The sequence below is a fragment of the Hemiscyllium ocellatum genome, chromosome 5, assembly GCF_020745735.1.
Source record: "Hemiscyllium ocellatum isolate sHemOce1 chromosome 5, sHemOce1.pat.X.cur, whole genome shotgun sequence".
Taxonomy (NCBI): Eukaryota; Metazoa; Chordata; class Chondrichthyes; order Orectolobiformes; family Hemiscylliidae; genus Hemiscyllium; species Hemiscyllium ocellatum.
The window spans coordinates 65,786,031-65,808,361 of record NC_083405.1 but is presented as its reverse complement, the minus strand read 5'-3'; the positions used below and the strand labels follow the sequence as shown (position 1 = coordinate 65,808,361).

The 22,331-nt window shown below is 40.0% G+C and overlaps 1 protein-coding gene across 1 annotated transcript in view; it reads right to left on the bottom strand.

Annotated features, from left to right (window-relative positions):
* LOC132815730 (ATP-binding cassette sub-family A member 13-like) overlaps positions 1–22,331 on the bottom strand; it is a 165,021-nt gene that overhangs the window by 59,713 nt on the left and 82,977 nt on the right. Inside the window, exons 23-29 of the mRNA XM_060824832.1 lie at positions 21,428–21,585; positions 19,681–19,911; positions 16,811–16,913; positions 13,724–13,973; positions 5,592–5,681; positions 4,796–4,877; positions 937–1,064 (exon numbers count right to left, since the gene is read on the bottom strand). Coding sequence (XP_060680815.1) covers positions 937–1,064; positions 4,796–4,877; positions 5,592–5,681; positions 13,724–13,973; positions 16,811–16,913; positions 19,681–19,911; positions 21,428–21,585 — 1,042 coding nt within the window. The remainder of the gene's footprint in view (positions 1–936; positions 1,065–4,795; positions 4,878–5,591; positions 5,682–13,723; positions 13,974–16,810; positions 16,914–19,680; positions 19,912–21,427; positions 21,586–22,331) is intronic.

The window sequence follows — 22,331 nt, the reverse complement described above, 5'->3', positions numbered from 1 at the left end:
GATCCTGTTTAGGGTGGTCAGAGTGAGAGTCCTCACACATAAAAGGTGAGGAGTCAAATGACAGACAGCACACCACCCATCTTACCTTTTCCTCATCTATTGTGCTCTGTTTCTCTTCTGGAATGAGAGAGAGGTAAGTACTACAGGTATTGTTGTGGTTGGTATAGCAACTACTCTCAGTATGAGTGGAGTGGTGTCCTCACTGACAGTGCTTGTGGTAAGATGAAACACGAAAGGCTAGTGGTGTTGGAGTTGGGGAGAATGAAAGCCATTAGGGAAGATGTTGCAAGCAGCAGTGTTCTGGTAGAGCTTGGCCCTTATTTGGAAGTTGATTCAGTAGCACAGACAGAGTGAGTGTGAGGTATTGGAGAGACTATGGTGGTACTCCTCTTGGCAGAGTGGAGTAATTACAGTGATGGGCATTCCTCTTGACGTCAGAGACTACTTTCACAGGGGTGGCAATATCAGACCAGGTTGGTATGACCAAGTGTCATGGCCACTGTTATTGGTCTAGACTAGGAAGAATGCTCTAGTTGGCACTGTCTCTTCCAGCAGGACATCCCGGGCCTTGTCCACGAAGTAAAACATTGATTTTTTTTCCCATCTGCCTTTTCTGTGGCAAATGTCAGCAAACGTCAGGTAGTTCTGGACTGACAGTGTTTGTCTGGGCGCACAATTGACTTTTAAAGATGGCATGGGTACAAGTGTTGTCAGTGGAAGGGTGCATGGTAAGGTGGGGAAGAAGTCACACATGATGAGAGCCACAGAGGTGGGCAAATATATAAAGAAAGATAAGATACAATGAGAAAACTCATTAGGCCTTTTGACAAAAGATCCTCCAAAAATTTGAAGCAACTCAGACTGAGCCAAAAAAATGTAAGATTGAGCCTAACTTTCAAAATTGTTCATAACATGGATTCAGCCAAAGTACTTTACCTATTTTGTCCAAACATGTTTTCCGTTGATATTAAATAGTCTTGCAGATTGTAACCTGTGAGGTTGTACAGCAGTTGTCCCTCACTATTTCTGTAGTAGGGCGTTGTGGTATTTGCTGCTGGACATTGCTGTAAGATAAATACAATGAGTTAGTTATATCACTTTTACTGAGATACCTTCAATCGAAAGGTAAAGGCTGAAGTGCAAAATACCACAAAGGTTGAGGAAACATTCAACAAGGTAATCAAGAAATAATGATCAATTAAAAAGAAACTTAGATTTCAATATTTTAGAATCCCTGCAGTGTGGAAACAGGCCATTTGGCCCAACAATTCCACACTGATCCCACGAAGATTCACCCATCCAAACCCATTCCCCTATCCTATTACTCTACATTTACTCCAAACTAATGCATCTAACCTACGCATCACTGAACACTACAGGCAATTTAGCAGGACCAATTTACCTAATGTGCATATCTTTGGACTGTGGGAGAAAACTGGAGCACCCGGAGGAAGCCCACACAGACACAGGGAGAACGGACAAACTCCGCACAGACAGTCACCTGAGGCTGGAACTCGGGTCTCTGTTGTTGTGAGGCAGAAGTGCTAAACACTGAGCCACTGTGCTATATTGTAAAGAATGCAGCCTGACAAAAACTGGGAAGGATAAGCAGCTTTGAGATCAAATGAATGAATAAAGAGCTGTTGACAGCAATGAATTCCAATTTCAAAACAGAGAATTTAAAATTCTGACTAGACCAATTTGCATTTTCAATAAACATTTTACTGGACAGTGTATCATGAAAAAGGTGACTACACAAAATGAAGACTTGTGGAATTGGAGTTAATATATTAGGACAGATTGAAGATTGTTTATCAACAGTAAACGAGGATTGGAATAAATAAGTCATTATTTATCACATTTTCAGACTGGCAGTGTCAATAGGTTACTGCAAGGAACAATATTTATGTCTCATCTATTTTCAATTCCTGTTGATAACTTAGATGAATAAACTAAATGCAATGCATTCAAATTGGCTGGAAATACAAAGCTAGGTGGGAAAGTAAGTATTGAGGACAATGCAAAGAGGCTGCAGACTGACAGAGACAGGTCAGTGAATGGATAAGGACATGGAAATTGAATTAAGTAGGTGTAAATGTGGTCTAACCTTTAAAACTGGCAGGATTGGTCGAGAGAGCTGTTAATAAAGCAAACAGTGTTCTAGGGTTCATTAATAGAGACATAGAGTGAAAAAGCAAGGAGATTATGCTAATCTTATATAGGACATTAGTTAGACCTCAGTTGAAGTGTTATTTGTACAGTTCTGGGCACCTTACTTTAGGAACGATATCAATGCATTGAAGAGAGTGCAAAAGAGGTTTATGTGAATGATTCCAGGGAGGAGAAGCTTCAGTCATGAGCTTGGACTGGAGAAGCAGGAAAGTGCTTTCTTTAGAAAGGAGATAACCGAAGGCAGATTTGAAAGAAATTTTCAAAATCATGAGGGGTGCAGACAGAGTAGATGGTGTAAAACTGTTCCTGTTCACAAAAGAATGAAGAATGAGAAGGCACAGTTTTTAAGTCCTTTGAAAAAGACACAAAAGCAAGATGAGAAAAATCTTTTTCACACAGTAGTGGTCTAGGTTTGGAAGTTTGACAGAGAAAGGTTCGACTGTTTCCCGTCTAAATGACTTTTCATCACAGCTTCATTTTAGCTCTGATGAAGAGTCACCTGGACTCAAAACATTAGCTTGTTTTCTCTCCATGGATGCTGCCTGATGTGCTGTGATCTCCAGCATTTTTTGTTTTCAGTTCAGATTCTATCATCTGCAGTAATTTGCTACAACAAAAGTTCAACTGTGTCATTTACAAGGGCAGTGGATGATTATTTAAATAGAAACAATGCGCAGCATTATGGGGAAAAGGTGGAAGGTTGATATTAAGTCTAAATGCTTGGAGTTGATGCGGGTATGATGGGGTGAATGACTTGGTTCTGCACTGTCACCATTCTGTAATTCTGTGTATCTGGTAAAAGGATCACATTTTCAGGAAAAGGGGTAAGCCACTTGGGGTAAAGTCAAGAGAAATAACTTCAATGAAAAAGGTTGTGAATCTTTGGAATTCTGTACCTCAGAGAGTTGTGCATTCTTTGTCTCTATTCAAGACAGAAACTAATAGGGTTTTAGATACAAAGGTAATTAAATGGTTTAGGATTAGTGCAGCAAGCTGGATTTGAGGATGGTAGATCAGCTCTGATCTAACTAAATGAGAGAATTAAAAAGACTAAATGGTTTGGTTTAGTTTTTCTGTTTATCTTCCTACGTAAGAAAGAAAGAGATGGAAAAAGGCTGAATCAAGTTGCACCCATGTTCCACCTCCAGCTTTTAGTCGTGCCATTTTCCAGAGTAGGAGAGAATATGGGATAATCTCCCATGCGTGCTCCTCCTCAAAACTCCACTGTAAGAGGTCACATCTTGATGAGTTCAAAGGCTAGTTTGGGTAGGCCACTCATTTTATTGTTAAAGACCTCAATTAAGTTTATGCTTATGGAGAGTTCTGCTGATGCCCCAGGAAAACCCCCATATCCAGACAGTAGAGTCAAACCAGCTGGGATCAATTACCTTAAGGTAAATTTTTTTGGCTCCCAGTGGGTATGGGACAGCTCATAAATAATTTTATGACACAAATTATAAATGCTCTTTTACATCAAGGCTAGAATTGAGCTTTTACTTTAAGTTGTAACTGAGCAGTCAAGTTTATGCATCAGATTATACTATTTATCAGTATAAAGACAGTTGCACTAACCTTGACTTTTGTAATTTAAGGCAATCATGCTAAACCTAAGTAAGATAATTAGGGATACGTTTAAATATGATTTCACTGGATATAATCCCAGGAAATTTTAATGAGAAAATGAGCACTTCAAATTTAATTGAGCATGTTATGGTGACTAAAATTAACTGTTAAATTTCCAGCTCTCTGACTTGTTCTTGCTGAAGATGAGCTCTTGTAAAATTATAATGCTACAAAATAACTCTCCTTTCTACAGATACATTTCCTAGCTCACAGGATGCTGTTTTAAGTATTTAAGTTATCTTATGCATGTCACAGACTTGGGTAGAATGGAGTAATGATGTCACTAAGAAAACTGGAATAAAACAATTACACTTATGTTGTAAAACCACATGGGGGCAAAAAGCATCAGAAAACTTTAATTAAAGTTGACTCTTTAACCACTACAATTAATGCCATTTTAGCACAATTACAATGAATGGTTTGTTTCATCACACTCTCAGTAACCTGCAACAGTATAGTTAAGCAAGCCTTCCTTAATCCTACACTGAACCAACAGTTAGGTTCATTCTGGTTTACTTGTGCTTCATTTACACATTTGTATTTAGCATTTATCTGTGGAAAGGAAAGTTATTTGGTAGCATTGTTATTTTGCAAGAGCTCATCTTCAGCAAGAATGAGTCAGAGAGTTAATTATGAGATTGGTATGCTGTTAAAAGTTATTCAAAAAGATCTTTCTCAAAGGTTTTTGCAGTAAGACTAAAAGCATATCAAGGATTAACTTTTGTTAGCTGCACTCTGGGGGCTGTCTAGCTTGTGCATCATATGGAGAAGAATATAGTTATTCATAGCAACTTCTGGACTCCCAAATTATTTTAAGCATGTAATCCAGAAACTATTGTCCACTTATGAGAATTAAATATTGTGATTTCTGATGGCTTCATTGTCATTATTATTGCATATAGTTGAACATATAGTCAAACTTATCTAAATTCAAAAATTGTTGCATAACATGACCAGTGGGCTCAGAATCAATGGAGGTATCAGGACCCATTATTCTTACCTGATAGCCATTATCACAATTACAGTGCCCCACAAAACTCTGTGGTTCTGAATTTCCATTCCACCCGCATGAAGAACTGTCCCTAATAAAAAATACAATGGATATTTTTCCAGTGAAAATAGTGATTTTCAGCTTATAAATCAGTTTTGTGATTTGTCTGTTAATTTACTTATTGGATAGTATGTTCAACAATAGGCCTTAAGCAAGATTACTATAACAAGGACAGATATCTAACAGTTTTAATTCTCCATGTTTCTTACTTGAATCTCAGCTCAACAGTTGTAGCCGCATCTCAAACTCAGGAGCTAATGAGTTAAAGCTTCATTCTAAAGATTTTATCATACAATTGAAAATGATACTTTAGTGCCATAATCAAGGAGTGTTACACAATTGGAAGTACTTCAAGTGAGACATTAAACTGAGAACTTCATAGTCAGGAAAAAGCAGTTCAAAAAGATTTACTGATGTTTTGTGCTCATGACACGTCCTTAGTGATTTGACTGAAGTATTGGTAATCTGTGATTCTGTTGCAATCATATGTAACAAAGACAACCCAGAAACAACTTTGGGTATTCTACTATCTGGATATTGGTTAAGTAGTGACACATCTGCTTGAGTTAACCAGTCTGTATGGCTTTGGACTGTGTTAATCAAAGCATAAAAGATAGATCACTTGTTTTTGCAGCTTAATAGTTTGTGTTTGGCGTCCCAAATGAAAATCATCCATTCCCCAGCACTAATATCCTTAATAAGTTGAGCATTAATGAGAAGAATGAAAGTCACATTGTTTACTTACGGATTGGAGGCTTGGCCAATGCAGGATTCATTTATTTTCAGAAACTTCAGCAACACGGAGGTCAGGTTTATAAAATCATTGTTACCAGAACTGTACAGAGAAAAAAAATCAGAATTAAGCACAGGAAGAGTATGAAAGTGGAACAACAAACTGCACCCTAATCAGACAATTCTAGGAAGAAAGATCCATCCTGCATTCTGCCATACTGATTTGTATAAATTTACTCCAAAAATGGAAGGTGCATTTCACTGTTAACATAATTACTGTTATTATCACAGTTGCTACTACTGATGCCTCATCATTCATAAAATTTAATACATTGGAAACATTAGCTGTAACATTAAACACATCTAATTAAATAATTGGAGTCAAAGTATTTGGATAGTTATGATGGCCTTGATTTTGTAGTCAATGGCAAAAGAATGGTGCGTACCATTCATTATGCTCATACCAACTCACATTTGTTTCTAGTGAACCTTGCACAGCAATTTAAATTCTGGTACCTGTGCTAATTAAGCACGTGACAACAGGTCTCTTAAAACAGATTGAGAAACTTAACTGAGGCACATTAGGCTAGATATGCATGCCCGAGTTTTTGGATGGGGAATTAGTGGAACAGTGATAACTTCACTGGGCTGGTAATCCAAAGGTCCATGCTAATAATCTGGGGATAGGAGTTTGAATCCCACCTAAAAGTACTTACTGAAATGAAAATCTAATAAAACCCTGACATTTTAAGAGTTGTCTAACAGTAACTATGTAACTATTGTCAATTGTTGTAAAAAACCCATTTGGTTTACTAGGATCTCAGAGGAAAAGCAATCTGCAGTCATTGCTGGAGATCTAGTCCACATGTGGCTTCAGACTCACTGCAATGCGATTGATTCTTAGCTACCCTTTAGAGAGCCAATCAATTCAAGAGCAATGAGGAATGGGCAACAAATGCTCTCTTACCAGCCATGCCAACATCCCACACTAAAGAAAATAATTGCAATTTGTGAGCTGCCTCTGCCAGTTATAAACAAAGACGATTGAGGTTTGATGCATCTGTATATTGTAGTGAGTGGCCAAGTGTGTCCTATGCTGCTTCCTTCTTTTCCAACTTGCAAGCTGCACCAATTATCAGCAAGGTGAAAATCAATGTTGTGGATTAGATACCACGCAGTATTAAATTATTGCTCTTCTTAAAGGCAGACTGTTATATTTAAAGTGAGGCTGCACTAAAGATTCGTGAAACTTAAAATGTTGGAAAATTAAACACCAAGGCAGAGTGACGATTCAGGGATTCAGGTTGGGGCATTGAAGGCAGTAGTGATAGAGCTGGGTTTCTTGGGGAGGGGTGTCAGAAACCCTCAAGGATTGAACGATCAGAATGGTTCAGGAGGAGGGAACTAGGTAAATCAATAACTGTTTTTTGGACCCTAGGTTCCAACACCGTGCAAAGGAGGTTAAATGGCCTTGTTTGGGTGGTCAAGGTCATCTTGACATGGTATCTCCTACTCATCACACCACTAATCTCTTATGCTGGAGAATGTATCCCACACCTGTCACTTTCCCAACACCACTCCCTGACACATGGGAATCATGCTTAACACTCGGTCTCATCCCCTCACGATCATACCAATGATTCATCTCTCTCTAACTCCTTCAACTATTCAGCTATGACAGGAACATCACCGCAGAGTAACATAATCATTGACAATTTATTCTTTTGTTTTGAAAGAAAACAATAATGCATAATAGAAGGGAGCCCAGCAGAATTTGGTGGAGAAAAGAACACCTCCATCTCCTGAGTCCTATTGATAAGATTGCTGTCAGCATCATAAAGCCAAAATCCATAGAGCCTGAGCTATAGAAGGCACCAAGACCATTAAGGTTAACAATATATTCATGATTGATGTGTCTCCTTAGCTTTCAGCTCAAACTGCTATTTTGCTTGAACCTACTGTAGATGCAACTATGGATCTTAGGATCCCAATCCACTTCCTTCCACCCATAGCCATCCTCCCTCTTCTGAGTCCTGCTTTCTGATAAACAAGCACTGTTGCCTCTCCAGCCAGCAGATTAAAGAGGAAACTACCTGAAATGATGAAAAGGTGTCAGCACTTGATCTAACACTCATAGACTGCAGCTCAGATACTGGCACTAAACATAGCTTAGAGGCTAGAATAGAATTAAGATAAGCAAGGGTGAGTGATTTCAGGCGTAGGTGGGCTGCAGCAAGGCCAGTTGTAAAGAAGGATTTGTTTGCCAAAGGTAGCAGATGAATTCTGGTACAGAGGATTCAGGGAGGACTTTGATCGGAAACAAAAAGGATAGACATGAAGGACTGTTGGGCATGCACACTGAAATGCTGGGTTCACTGGCTGTCATGGTAACCATCCTCCTGTCACTGCCAAGGAATATGGAGGAGTTGAGAGTGTGGTACTGGAAAAGCACAGCAGGTCAGGCAGCATCTGAGGAGCAGGAGAATCCAGTCTTGCTCCAACTTTGCAAAGCACTTCAAACCGAATTTCCCCTTGCCTCAGTTGTTCTTCAATCTCTTTGTGGAGCTTCTGTGCATGTTGCCGACTTAAGGCACAATCTTTCTTTTTCAGAGTAAGTCTCAGGGCAAGAAACTCAGGGCCTACAAAGAAAGGCCATTGGATCTTCCAGAAATCACTCAGTTCATTGGCTGAGAGTGGACTTCCTGCTGGAATTAGGAAGTAAGAGCCACCAAAAGCTGTCAGCCAATCAGTGACTGGCAGTCCCAGAAATTAGCAGATCCACAGTGAAGGCCATGGTTGTCATCAGAGCAATACTTATGGACTTCCAGAACAAAGGATCACCCAATCTCATAGTGTTTTGTTAGGACAGTCTCACAAGATGGAAGTGATGGGGAGAAGTGAGCCACATGGTCAGAAATAAGGCCGGGGCATGGGGTTAAATCATTGCAATCTCCTCGCTGAACCACATCTAGTCCCTTGACTGCTTCCATCTTATTGCAGATTGAAGGGACTCCTTCCGAACTCCAAACTGACAATCTGCCCACAAGGGTAATCTTCTACATCCTAAATGAGACATTTGCAGCTCTGTTGGATTGAAACCCTTAAATTGTTGTTAATTATTCAATTAAGGACCCTAATTTTAGTTTCAAATAACTTCACAACAGTCAGTATTTACACATGGAGAATCCTTGGCACCTATCCAGCTAACTCAGAGCCAGCTCTCAGAGTGAACTGGATGTCATAGAAGAGAATCCCTACAGTGTGGAAGCAGGGCAATCAGCAATTTGAGTCCCCACCAACTTTCCAAAGAGCATCCAACCAACACCTACCACCCTACCCTATAACTCTGCATTTCCCATGGATAATCCACCTGGCCTGCACATCCCTGGACTCTATGGACAATTTAGCGTGGCCAATCCACCTAACCTGCACATCTTTGAACTGTGGAATGAAACCGGAGCTCCGAAGGGAACTCACACAGACGCGGGGAGAGCGTGCAAATTCCACACAGACAGTCGCTCTAGGCTGGAATTGAATCCAAGTCCCTGGCACTGTGAGGCAGCATGCTGACCACTGAGCCACTGTGCCTCCCCATAAACCTCACCAATCCTGATAGGGATTTTATGTAGCACTGCATTTCTTTAATTCTAGTCACTAGTATTTCTTCAATTTTACTGTAATTGTAAATTTCACCGTTTATAACTGTCTATTACTTGTCTCTGTGGGCTTTGAACTGATATTCCCAGAACATTGACTTGGGTTCTGTATCACTAGCCTAATGACATCACCACTATCTGACCTTACTGACACTCCTGCTCTTATCTGTCAGCCAGGACTCCCTGGTTGGATCAAATTAACTGCTTCAATCAGGGAACTCGTATTTCACCTGCTGACCTAATTACAATCACTACAGAGACGGCACAAGAAGATGGAGCTTGGGCCTTTACATCAGAATGGAATTCAGACAAAGACCAGAAGATGGTTGGGGGGAGGTGCTGGTCTTTCACTATTCCACAGAAACAGGTTCACTTCCTGCCTCCAGGTCCACTGCCTCAGGCCCAGAAGATCCCACTCATTGTGCGATACTTTCCTCCTCTGCCATTCTGCAAAGCTGCAGCAACACTCCAACAAACAGAGACAGAAACTGCTGTCATTACTCAGCAGAATTGGCAGCCTTTATGGAGGGAGAAATAAAGTCTCAGACGGTGACTTATCTTCAGTTCTACCCCAAAGGTGCAGATGGAGGGAACTTCCAGAAACCAGACATTGGAAGTTTTTTGGACGTGTTCATCCCCAATATCCAATACAGGCCAATTGTGACAAGATTGGCAGATAGTGGTCGTGGGCAAAACTTTTCTCATTGTTAATCAAGGGACCTCTGCACATCTATGCTTCCTTTTTTAGATAAATATATTAACGTGTGACTGCTTCTATTGTGTGTATGTGTGTGTGTGTGTCTTTTTGTGTTACACATTTTTGTAAACAACTGTTTGTTTATCCTGTCTCTACTGATATTCATGTGTGTGTGTGTGTGTGTGTGTGTGTGTGTGTGTGTGTGTGTGTGTGTGTATAATTGTGAGTGAGTGAGACACCTTTCAGTCATGGCTGACCTCGTTGTTCTAGCTTTCTGCTTCCCTGAAGCAATGTCGCTTGTGACTATAGAGGCCAATGCTGGAGTGACAGTCCCAGTTGTAGAAGTCACATCTATATATGGTCATTGATCTGCTAGAACTGCTGCACTCCTTCCTTCGTGCCCGTTTGTCTGCTGCAGCACTCATCAGCTTCGTTTCCCCTGTTTTGAGGTGTTGGTTCAGGTTGCTTCTCCATCTCATGTGGTCAGCTGCAAGCCTTTCCCAGCATCCATAACAATATCAAGCACATTCATGTTTCTCATGCAGACATTCTTGTAGCATAGCTGGGGATGCCCAGTGGGTCTCTTCCCAGATGCAAGCTCTCCACAGAGGATATTCTTTGGGGTGCAGCCATTCTCCATGCGGTGGACGTGGCCTAACCAGCGCAGTCTCCACCGCCTGAGCAGAGTGTGCATGCTGGGAAGGCCAGCATGAGATAGGACCACTGCATTGGCCATTCTGTCTTGCCAGGATATGCCCAGGATAAGGCAGATACGCCTCAAGTAGAAGGTGTTCAATCTTCTCTCCTGTCTGGCTTATGTACTCCATGTTTCACTGCCATACGGCAGTGTGCTTATGGAGCGGGCATTGTAGACTGACATTTTTGTCTTCACTATCAGCTTAGGATTTCGAGTTGTGAGGCGAGCAAGAGTTGAGGCTGTTTCAGTTAGCAAAATGTTGATGGAAACTGCTGCCTCTTGAAAGTAATAATTCTAATCATCACTGAGCAATAACAGACCAGTATTCTCATTGATACCTATTACAATACTTCACAGACTAATAGCTGTCAGGACAATTTAAGCAATTATATCAAGCTCTATATGAAGGAACGTGATAAGCAACATGTAATAAGATGAATAAGCTTAAGTAGGTTTATGGATGAAATATATATCTAGACAATTCATTTAGAATATGAGTTGAATGATGGCATTCACTTAGAGGAACAATTATGTTCAAATAAACAGCCATTAAATATATTAATAGTCCTTAAATAGCTATTATTTTAAAAATTAACATATAAACGAGCTCAAATTATTTAAATAATGGTTATGATGTAGAAATTATAAAAATGTTCACAAATCTGGCTTGATATTGATCAGTTCAGGACCAAAATTCCACTTGTGACACAATTAAAATCTTTGTGCAACTTTTCAGACTAGAGGTGGAGCATGAAACTGAAATTATGCTTCACGTCATGGCAATGATTATCCCTTGCTGCCAATGCAACTTTTTGCTTTCATATCTTCACATTCTTTCCTTGGAGAATAAAATTGATTTGAAGAAGATTCACGAGCTGATTAACAGCCTGACTGGTCCTACATGAGCACTCCTTCTTATGTTGCGACTATCTTTATACCAATCACTAATGACTTGGTCTTTTGCAGTGGAAAGACTTCCATAGCCCATATGACAGGAGGTGCTGGGCAGGGGGAGAAAGATGGAGATGGGAGTGAAGATGGATCAGGAGATGATAAGCATGTAAACCTGCCAGACTCCAGCAATTCCATTGGATTTCCAAGTGAGAGGCTGAATCTCCATTCAGCAGCACCCTTCAACTTCTGACTCATTTATGGGAATATGGCTGTCAACACAAAGGTTCAGAGGAAAGATGGTGGCATAATAGTCTGGATGAGGCCCGACTAATGCTCTGGAGATGTGAGCTCACATCCCACCAAACAAGCTGGTGGAATTAAAATTCAATTAATACTTTTGGAATATAGAGTTAGTTATAGTGAAGATAATTGAGAAGGCTCCTGTAATACAGTGGTAGTGTCCCTCCCCCAAACCAGGAGGCCTGGGTTGCAGTTCCACCAACTCCAGAGAAGTGTAATAATATCTCTGAACAATACCTGAAGGTGATTATGACAATTAATATCATTGATTGTTATAAAGATCTTAGGAGAAATTGAGTATTGCAAATGCTGGTGATCAGAGTCGAAGAGTGTGGTGCTGGAAAAGCACAGCTGGTCAGACAGCATCTGAGGAACAGGAGAATCAACAGGAGAATGAGCCTCATTCCTAATGAAGGGCTTATGCCCAAAACGTTGACTCTCATGCTCCTCAGACGCTGCCTGACCAGCTGCGCTTTTCCAGCACCATACTCTTCAACTCTGATCACCAGCATTTGCATTCCTCAACTTCTCCTAAGATCTGTTATACAAATCCATCTGGTTCACTAATGTCCTTTAGAGAAGGAAATCTGGCAGACTGGTAGTTAAGCAAAAAGGGTGTGTGTGCTTCTCAAAGCAATTCTCCATCCAAAATTTCTCCACCCCAGCAATCGAGCCACCTCCTCAGGTCTGAGAGCCCAGCTCCAGCAAAACCCCAGAATTAACTTGGTCTATGGTATCTGTTTCTCAAGGCACAGTTTGGCTACCACTCCTGGTGGCATAGTTTCAATAACAAAGTTGGTAACCATTTGTTTGGCCAGCAGTCCTTTCAGGTAGGACTTCCTTTCAGAAGGAACATTTCAAATGAATTATAAACGGAGGGCTGTAAAATGCCTTCAGGGTGACCAGCCAAATGAAAGTGGGCTCTGCTCCCAACCTGAAGAGGTTTGCAGTTCAGTGTGGTGGAGAGGGATTTCTCCCCCTAGCATAACATTGAACGAAATGACCTCTCACGTACTTGGTCAGTAACACCAGTGCCTCAGGATGCCACAGTGACAGAGCTGGGTAGGCTTCCCTCAGCATGTCAAGCCTCAAGAGGAAAGAGGGAGCCGCTGAAACCATCTCTTTCCATGGGGCAGAGAGATTTCAACTAGACTCAATTCTTTATTTGTCGTCTAACCAGACCTCTATTGTTTCAGCAAAATTTTCCTTCTTTTATATTACATATCTCTATTTGTGAAACTCAAGATTTTGTGTGTTCTATTAGTTCCTATCTCTATGTGTCATAATACTTTTAATATTCTTTGCACATAAATCCATCAACACCATTGTTAATCCAGAGAGAGCTTCATTAATCTAAATACAATAAAAGAAAAATTAAAATGTCTTATTTATGATCTTTCCTATCTCTAGCTAAAAGTGCTTTATGGATGATCCATCTTGACCACTTATTGAGGCCTACAGCATCTCAAATGTTAATCTTCAGCCGATCTGATTTGCTGTACATTATATCAAGAAATGGCTGGGGGCACAAGACATTGCAAAGGCTATGGGTCCTGACAAGCATTCCAACAATAATATTGAAGATTTATGTTCAAGAACTAGCCATGCCCCTAGCCAAGCTTCACCAGAACAGCTACTAAATTAACATCTGCCCAGAATTTAGAAAAATGTTCAGGCATGTTCTGTGCACAAATAGGAAGACAAATCCAATCCAACCAAATACCACCCCATCAACTTACTCTCAATAATTATCAAAGCAATAGAAAGAGCATTATTAAGTGGTACTAGCTCAGCAATATCTGAAATTGAGTTGTTTTCCTATTTATTGAGAGTGCAATTGGTCATTTCATTCATTTATTCCACCAATCCCCATGTTGAGGGCCATGATCAAGACACCTCACCTGAAGAAAGTGACGTCTGAATCTTGATATATCTCTGGAGATAGCTTGAGTGAGGGATATTCAGCAACTAAAGGCTTGACACTGAACAGGGCCATTGCTAGAATAACAAAGAGAACAGGAAGCAGAATGTTTGCAATGGCCCCTTTCCAGTCCCTTCTTGTATGGTGAAAGCGTTTAATCATCAGAGCCACCATCTGTTTCAAAATGAGTCGCCATCCAGTTACTCGTTGGGTTCCAGCAAGGGCTGCACCTTGTAAAAGAAAAAAAACACTTCATTCAAAACAATCAAGTGTGATACGGTTTTATTTTTATGGTTTTTATTTTCTCAGTCATTACATTATACTGAATGCCTTGATATATCAAGCCACCAACTGAATGAACAAAAATACATTTGAAAGAAATTAAGTTCCAATTTAGAGAATGCTATAAGTTTCATCTGGAAATTGTCTTAAACGGTAAATTATCTGCAAAATGCTATGGATTTTGAAAATCTGAAATGAAAATAAAGATGCTGGGAAAACTCAACATCTCTGACACATCCAAGGAAAGAAACAGAATTGACACTTGACTTTAATATGACTCTTCTTTCTTTACACAAATTTCTCGTATAAAACATCGTTCAGGTTTTTAAGCTTTCAGAGAAGTTCCTCATGATCTCTTCCTACATTGCTCCCTGGGTGTGCTTCTTGGGTGATTGTTTCCCTGGGTGGATTGGAGACTGGCTAAACCTGTGTCCTCATACCCTAGACAATGTGACAAAACAATGAGGACCAGGAAAAAGAAGGGTCTATACCCTCTCCATCACCTTTACCATAGAAGCAGAAAGTGCTGAAAACTCAGTGAACACATGTGTCCCTCAAATTGTGTGACTTCCATGCCAAAAATACTACAGAACGTTTAGACAACTGAGAGTAATTATCATTCTTTTATTTGCGTTGGGAGACTTTCAATGGTTCCAATCATTGATCAGGATCCTCCACTTGGAGCCTGCTAATGGTCCACTCGTATGTGAGCAGGGGAACTGAATTTTTTTTTCAAATTACTTCACATGGCAAACAAATCTCCACTGATATAGGGGTTTCCCAGGGCAACCTTAGAAGAAAAATGTCAGCAGTCCCTATCCCTGACTTTGTCCATTTGTTATGACCTAACTTATAAAGATTAAGATAAAGATTATGTAAAGATAAGGCAATAGAATTTTAGAGAAATAGTAAAGGACCCAAGATCTGACTTGAAAATTCCTGCGGGTTGTGTGTGAAATTTTATGATTTTTATTACCAACCATTCTCTGCTCATCTAGGGCAGTAGGTGCGGATCATTCTGATTCATGAGCCTGCACTGCAGTTTCAACTTGAGTGAAATTGCCAGTATATCACCAATTAATGCTCAGCTAGGGACAGATTTGAGCAATGGAATCATGTCTACCAGGCAGCAGAGCAAAAGGTAGAGGAGCCTTTCATCCCTGCAGTGCGGATAGATTTTATCAACAGTTGCACTACCTACGGTCATTCATCCATCCATCCATCCAGCTACATATCTAATAGCAGCTTATATTTCAGTAGCATCTCTCGCCTGCAAAAGATCTTCTTAAACCAAGGAAAGTTGAATTTTAGGCAGAAGCAGAAAAGGGAGAAGTAAACAGAATGTGAAATATCATGGTATCAATGTCTATGGTCTCTAGTTTTGAAGTGGAAGTGGTTATTCACTTAAATGAAAGAAATTTAGAACAGAATAGGAGAATGATTTTTAACATTGAGGATTACAAGTCTATAGAATGTACGACTTGTTGTGGCAATTCAAGCATAGACCTAAGAACCATGGACTTAGGAGCAGAAGTAGCCATCTGCCCCTTTTAGCCTGTTCCACAATTCAAAAAGATCATGGCTAGTCAGGTTCACGTCTCAGCTCCACTTTCTTGTCTGTCCAGCATAACTCTCAACCCCTTATCTAAAAATCTGTAGAACCAAACTTTGAATAAACTTAAAGAGACTCTCCAATACTTTTGGGGATAAATAGAATTCCATACCCTATGGACCCTCTAAGAGAAAACAATTCACCTCAATGATATTTTAAAAGGGAAACCTCATTTATTTAACCTATATCCTGTAGTTGGAGTCTGCCTGTACAAGAGAAAACATCCTCTGGATATCCATCTTACCCAGTCCACTCAGAATCCTATATGTTCCAATAAGACTATCTCTCATTCATCTACACTCACATGGATATAGGCCTAAGCTGTTCAACTGTTCTTCATAAGACCCCTTCATTCCAGGAATGAGCCCAATTAAAACCTGACCACATTAAAACTGATAAATGGAAGGAATGGTCTCAGAATGACCACAGGGAAAAAAATAAACTCCATTGGTTTATCCAGCCTGTTAAGAGTAATGATTATGTAACTTGCACAAAAACAGAGTTGGAATTTGTAAAATCACCACTGGATTTATAACTTTGACATACTGCTATTTTCACATGATCCATACCTATCTCTGGCTAAAAAACAAAGATAATTTATATCTGTGTTAATGCTATTCAAAAGCTAGTTGCTCAAAGGCCCACTGACTGTAATTGGACTTCCAAACATGAGAGTTCCTTTTACATTACTCTGATGAGTGGGAATATGACTGCTTTGTAATTTAAAAAATGTAATATCTGAGTAGGCCTATTTCATGGGTCAGCCTATGCGGCCACTGGAAACATGCAGAGGCAGGTAATATTGCACTCCTGTGCCACATTGTAATTTTGACATAACATTGAATGATGTGTGCACTATACACACTTAAGACTGTTCAAAACATTTCAGTGAAATATTTTAAGTTGCTTTTGTAAGGTCAGGAAGATGAAAATATCTGACTGATGGAATGCTGATGAACTCCAACTGTGCAAATGCTTCAAGCCTTCCATTGCCCAGGCTCTCACTCTGCCTGCCCCCAACTTCAAAATGGAAAGAGGTTATTGAAAACAAACCCTGTAACCCTCTTGTAGCAGCATAGTGATATTTAAAAAATAATACCAAACATTTACAATGATGTAAGGCCTATGAAAATTAGTCTTCCTGTATAATACCAGTTGGATTTAGCTACTCACTGTCACTGTGAGTTGATTCGATGCTCTCAGAATTCAGAGAGACTATATCCTGGCCTTCAGGAGGAGTTGGGCTTTGTTCATTCTGAAGCAACTTCAGAAACACCTGATAAAAGAGGAAATAGAAAAGAGAGAACATGAAAATTGATATAAAGCTTAATCAGATTAATTTGATGTCGCTTAAAACAACATTGCACAGAATCTACACAACTTTGGACATGAATCTTTGCTTAATATGAAATTATTATTATGTATGACATTTTCAAACTGTGATTAGGTTGACAATATAGCACTACATTGATACCATGAAGTAAAGAATCTGGTGCAGTGCTTGGCTCCTAAATTCATCCACATTGTTGTGCAAAACTGTATTTAATCCCTGAAAGACAAACAGATATATGAGAAGGAAGTCCAGTTCTGGCAGGTAATGTAGGCTGGAAAGAATAGCATGAGCAGTGAACTTGTGGAAAGTGCCAATCTATCTTTTCTGAAGAGAAGGTACAAGATCTGGCTCTAAAGATATCAAATGAGGCCACATAGGTAGCATTAAACTACACAACTCAAGCAAGCATGCTGTCGGGTGCGTACAGTAGGTACCTAAACAATTAAGGAGAGATACAAGTTCAATTATGTAATGAAATTCCAGAAAAGCATAACAATAATATGGCAGTAAAAGTGGGAGAGTTTAACTACCCAAATTTTAAATGGAATAATTTCAGTATGCAAGTTAAAAAGGGAAGAACCTTTGTAGCCATTACGTAGAAAATCCAACAAGTGAGGAGACAGTTCTGGATGTAATATTTGGAAATGAGACCAGGCATTTCAGTAGTGGAGTGATCATACCTCAGTTAGATTTAGAATAGTTAAGGAAAACAATAAGGATAGGTTAGGAATAAATGTTTTAAACTGAAGAAAGGTTCATTTTCCTAAGATAAGACACAATTTGGCTCAAATGGACAGGGAGCAGCAATTTGCAGATAAAACTGTGTCATATCAAGAAGAGGCATTCAAGGAGTAAGTGACCAGAGTTTAGAGCAAATATGTTTCCATAAAGATAAAGAATAGGACCAAGACTGAAAAACCCTAAATGCCAAGAGGCATAAAGGTTAGGACTCAGGTAAAAACAAATTAAGCTGATGGCAGATACCGAGATCAATGTTTCAGAGACCCTAGATGAGTACAAAATGAATCAGGGTTTAGGGAGCGCATGTTGGTCTTAGCAAAGAGATTCAGAAAGCAAAGAAAGTGCATGAGAAAGCAGTACTAGGTAGAAGAAGGAAAAATTGAAATGAGCTTTTTAAATATATAAAGAAGAAGATAAAGGAACAAGTCAGGAGATTGCACAGCGAACGGTACTGTTAAAATCCACAGATTTCTGAATTAACAGAGTAGATAGATAAGGTGGTTAAGTAAGCATATCAATTGTTGCCTTTATTATCTTAATCAAGAAGTGTATCATTGGAAAAGCACAGCAGGTCAAGCAGCATCAGATGAGCAGGAGAGTCGACATTTCAGGCATAAGCCATTCTTCAGGAATGTGGAGAGGGAATGGGGCTGGGGAGAAGGTAATTGGGAAGGCAATGGATGGGTGCAGAAGGGAGGTAATTGTAATAGGTTGTTGGGGAGAGTGGAGTGGATTGGTGGGAAGGAAGATGGATAGGTAGGACAGGTCAAGAGGGCAATGTTGAGTTGGAGGGTTAGAACTGGGATGAGGTGGTAGGAGGGGAAATTGGGAAACTGGTTAAGTCAACATTGACACCGTGTGGTTGGAGGGTCCTGAGGCACAAGATGAGGTGTTCTTACCTTTGATACAGAATACAAGAACAGAGAGGTTAGAAGTGCGTAAAATGCTAGATAACCAAGAGCTGGAGTGTTACCTCCAGCTTTGATTTGATTCGATTTATTGTTGTCACACGTACTGAGATAAAGTGAAAAGTATAGTTTTGCATGCTAACCAGAAAAATCATACCTTATATAAGTACATTTTGGTCAAGACATTATAGGAAGATATGTTTGCACGAGAGAGGGTGCAGAGGAGATTTACCTGGATGGTGCTTGGACTAAGGGGGTTTGGAGTTGTTTTCCTTGGTGAGTGAAGTCTGAGAGGGGACTTGATAAAGCTGGATAAGGGGGCGGCACGATGGCACAGTGATTAGCACTGCTGCCTCACAGCGCCAGAGACTTGGGTTCAATTCCTGACTCAGGCAACTAACTGTGTGGAGTTTGCACGTTCTCCCCGTGTCTGCGTGGGTTTCCTCCGGGTTCTCCAGTTTCCTCCCACAGTCCAAAGATGTGCGGGTCAGGTGAATTGGCTATGCTAAATTGCCCGTAGTGTTAGATGAAGGGGTAAATGTAGGGGTATGGCGGGTTGCGCTTCGGCGGGTCGGTGTGGACTTGTTGGGCCGAAGGGCCTGTTTCCACACTGTAAGCAATCTAATCTATAAAAAAGATTATGAGGGACATTGGTAGGGCAGATCAGAAGGCACTTTTTCCTTAGTAGAGAGGTTTACAATGAGAGGTCATAGATTTCAGGTAGAGGTAGATGGCTGTAAGGAGAATTAAGGAGTATTCTTTTCAAACAGAGGGTGGTGGGGTCTGGAACTCACTTCCTGATAGGGTAGTAGAATAGAAACTATTGTAACATGTAAGCAGTATTTAGATATTCTGTCGTTTCTTTTTCGTAGCCTCCAGGACTTTGGGCCAAAAACTCGAAAATGTGATTAGTGTAGTTAGATATTTGTTAATTGACATGGACATGATGGATTGCATAGTCTCCTTCTGTACTGTAAAGATACAAGTCTAAGATCAATTGGTATGCGTAAGTACAATTACGTTTGAAGCAAGAAAAATATTGGACTTATCTTGAAACCTACCTCCTCCAGTGTAGTATCAGAGATACTGTAGCTGCTCAGGTGTAAAGCTTTCATATCTCTGTCCAGATCTTGAAACAACCCTTCATAAGCAGTCTTATCTGCCACTGTTGGAATGTTATATGTCAGCTCTCCAAAGGCATCTTGCTTCAGAAAGGCCAGGGGAATGTGCTGTTTCACCAGGGAGGTTACAAGGCCAACATCACATGACTCTTCAGTTCCTACCACAGTGGGCTATCAAAATACAAATATTGTATTATCCACTTTATTCCAATGTGACCATATTAATTTCAGTGTTCACTAATAAAATCCTTCTATACATGGAACACATGAATAAGAAATGAAACTTATATTTCGAAATTGTTAAGGAAAGTTCATGAAAAGTTATGAATGATTTGTTTTCAGTTTTATATAAAAGATAGAAACTTATTGCTGGAGCTGAAAGTTCATGTGTCTTTTTCCTTAACTTAATGTAGGCAGCTATCAACTGAATTAAGCTGGGCATTTTTAAAAGGCATTTTGTGAGTCCAGGATCCAGTGTGAACAGAATTTGAAAATGACGGCCATGGAGTTCACATCCATGAACTCCAGATGCTTCAAGACCAGCTTTGAATTTTTGAATGGCTGGTGAGGGGAGGGACATGGAGAAGAAACTTGTTCCAATTATGGTCATTAAGGAGTTCATTCAGATGTTTGCCCATTTGAGTTTGGAGGCTGTTCATTTGATCCTGGTGAATTCAAACAATCTCACTGCACATCAGATCACAGCTGCCGGATTTGTCATGGGATCACGGTAATTTTTTGTTGTAGTTTCTTGGAGTTGAAATCTAAGGCACTGTTGCCATCAACAAACCTGCACAAAATTCTGACATTCATTTTTTTCATTTCAACTCCAGGTCTTCCTTGGACCTGGCTGCTCAAATTAGTAAGGCAGCAGCAACCTTCAACACAGCTGTTGTCTTTCTGTGCTGATGGCTGCAGGTAGACATTCCTACCTCCCGAAAGCATTTGCCATCTCCATTTGTGAGCCAAGCTCAGTTCTGAGCCAGTTAGGCCAATCAAGTTTAAAAATGTTGTGATCCAAACCCTGAATTCATCCTGATGTTGGATTTCTAACCTTGCAATGAAAACATGTCCTTTTGAGTTTTGCTGATCATTCCTTATCAGTTGGGAATTTGATTCACTGTTCATATTTCTCTGTAAAAACAGTTGGTGTGTGTCTTAGTAGAGAGGTTTACAATGAGAGGTCATAGATTTCAGGTAGAGGTTTTTCAAAATACATATGAATTTAACTGGAGAGCCAGTCCATGGTGTAACTTGAGTGTCTGATATTTTAGTCACTGAGCACCAGCTTGGAGTAGAAGTTTAAGGGGAAGGCTGATGGGAGCAGTGCAATTTAATGAGGTTGCCATCAAAGCCTGGTGATGTCATTCAAATCCCATCATTATTTTAACCCTGCTCATATGTCTTCAGTAAATTCTCAACCTGAATTAAAATACAAGCTTTCTAGTCTGGACTCCAGAACTTCCTCAAACATATTCAACCTTCATTAGATTCAACTTTTGTTCTGAAAAGTAGTTCTTTTGAACTCAAAACATCAGCTTTGTTTCTCACTCCATAGATGCTGCCTGACCTATTGAGTTACTCCAGCTTTTTCTATTTTTATTTCAGCATACAATAATCACTGTTGGTAGCAGTAAAAGTACTTAGTGTTATCCAAACTCTTCAACATAACTTGAGAGATACAGACCTTTTTTGAGATACTGAGACTGTAACCCTGCCCATACTGTTCCTTTAAGTAGGCAGGAGAACCACAGCATTTCAATTGGCCATTTTCAAGGATGGCAATACGGTCACTCAAAATGTCTGCTTCATCCAAATGGTGAGTAGTAAAAATAATTGTTCGACCTAGTAAGATGAGAAAAAGACACGGATACATTTTGATTACTTTACAGCTAGATAGATGAGTAGCTCAGGAGCTGGAGAAATTGCCTCAGAGCAGAGGAGAGTTACCTGGATGCTGTTCTCGGAGATAGTAACATTCCTTAGTTTAAGTACAAATCCAGATTTGGTCAATGCTCGGGGTCAGAAGGATATGACTGTGAATCAGGATGAATGAGGATCCAGAGTGCTGTGATGGAGGAGATTCAACACCTAATTTGTACTAACATATTATCTTTGAGGATGAAAACAAGATTGGAGGATAGATTGGTAAGCAGACCAGAGCAATATGATACAGATGCCATTCAAATTGAAGGAGAAAAAAAATGAATAGCTGTGCTGAGGGATAGTACAATCAAGTGAAAATATACTCTTCTCTGCAATATAACCATGAACATTGACACAGGTAGAATTAGAAATAATGTTTTACTATGAGTTTGAGAAGAAAGGGTCCAAATTCAACAGAGATTACCAAAGAAAATAATTGCTGAGTTGTTACCGGATTTCAAGCTCCAGGTCTTCCATGGACCTGGCTGCTCAAATTAGTAAGGCAGCGGCAACCTTCAATACAGCTGTTGTCTTTCTGTGCTGATGGCTGCAGGTAGACATTCCTGCCCTCTGGAAGCATTTGCCATCTCCATTTGTGAGCCAAGCTCAGTTCCGAGCCAGTTAGGCCATTTAAGTTTCAAAATCTTGATATTGGGTTCTGAACC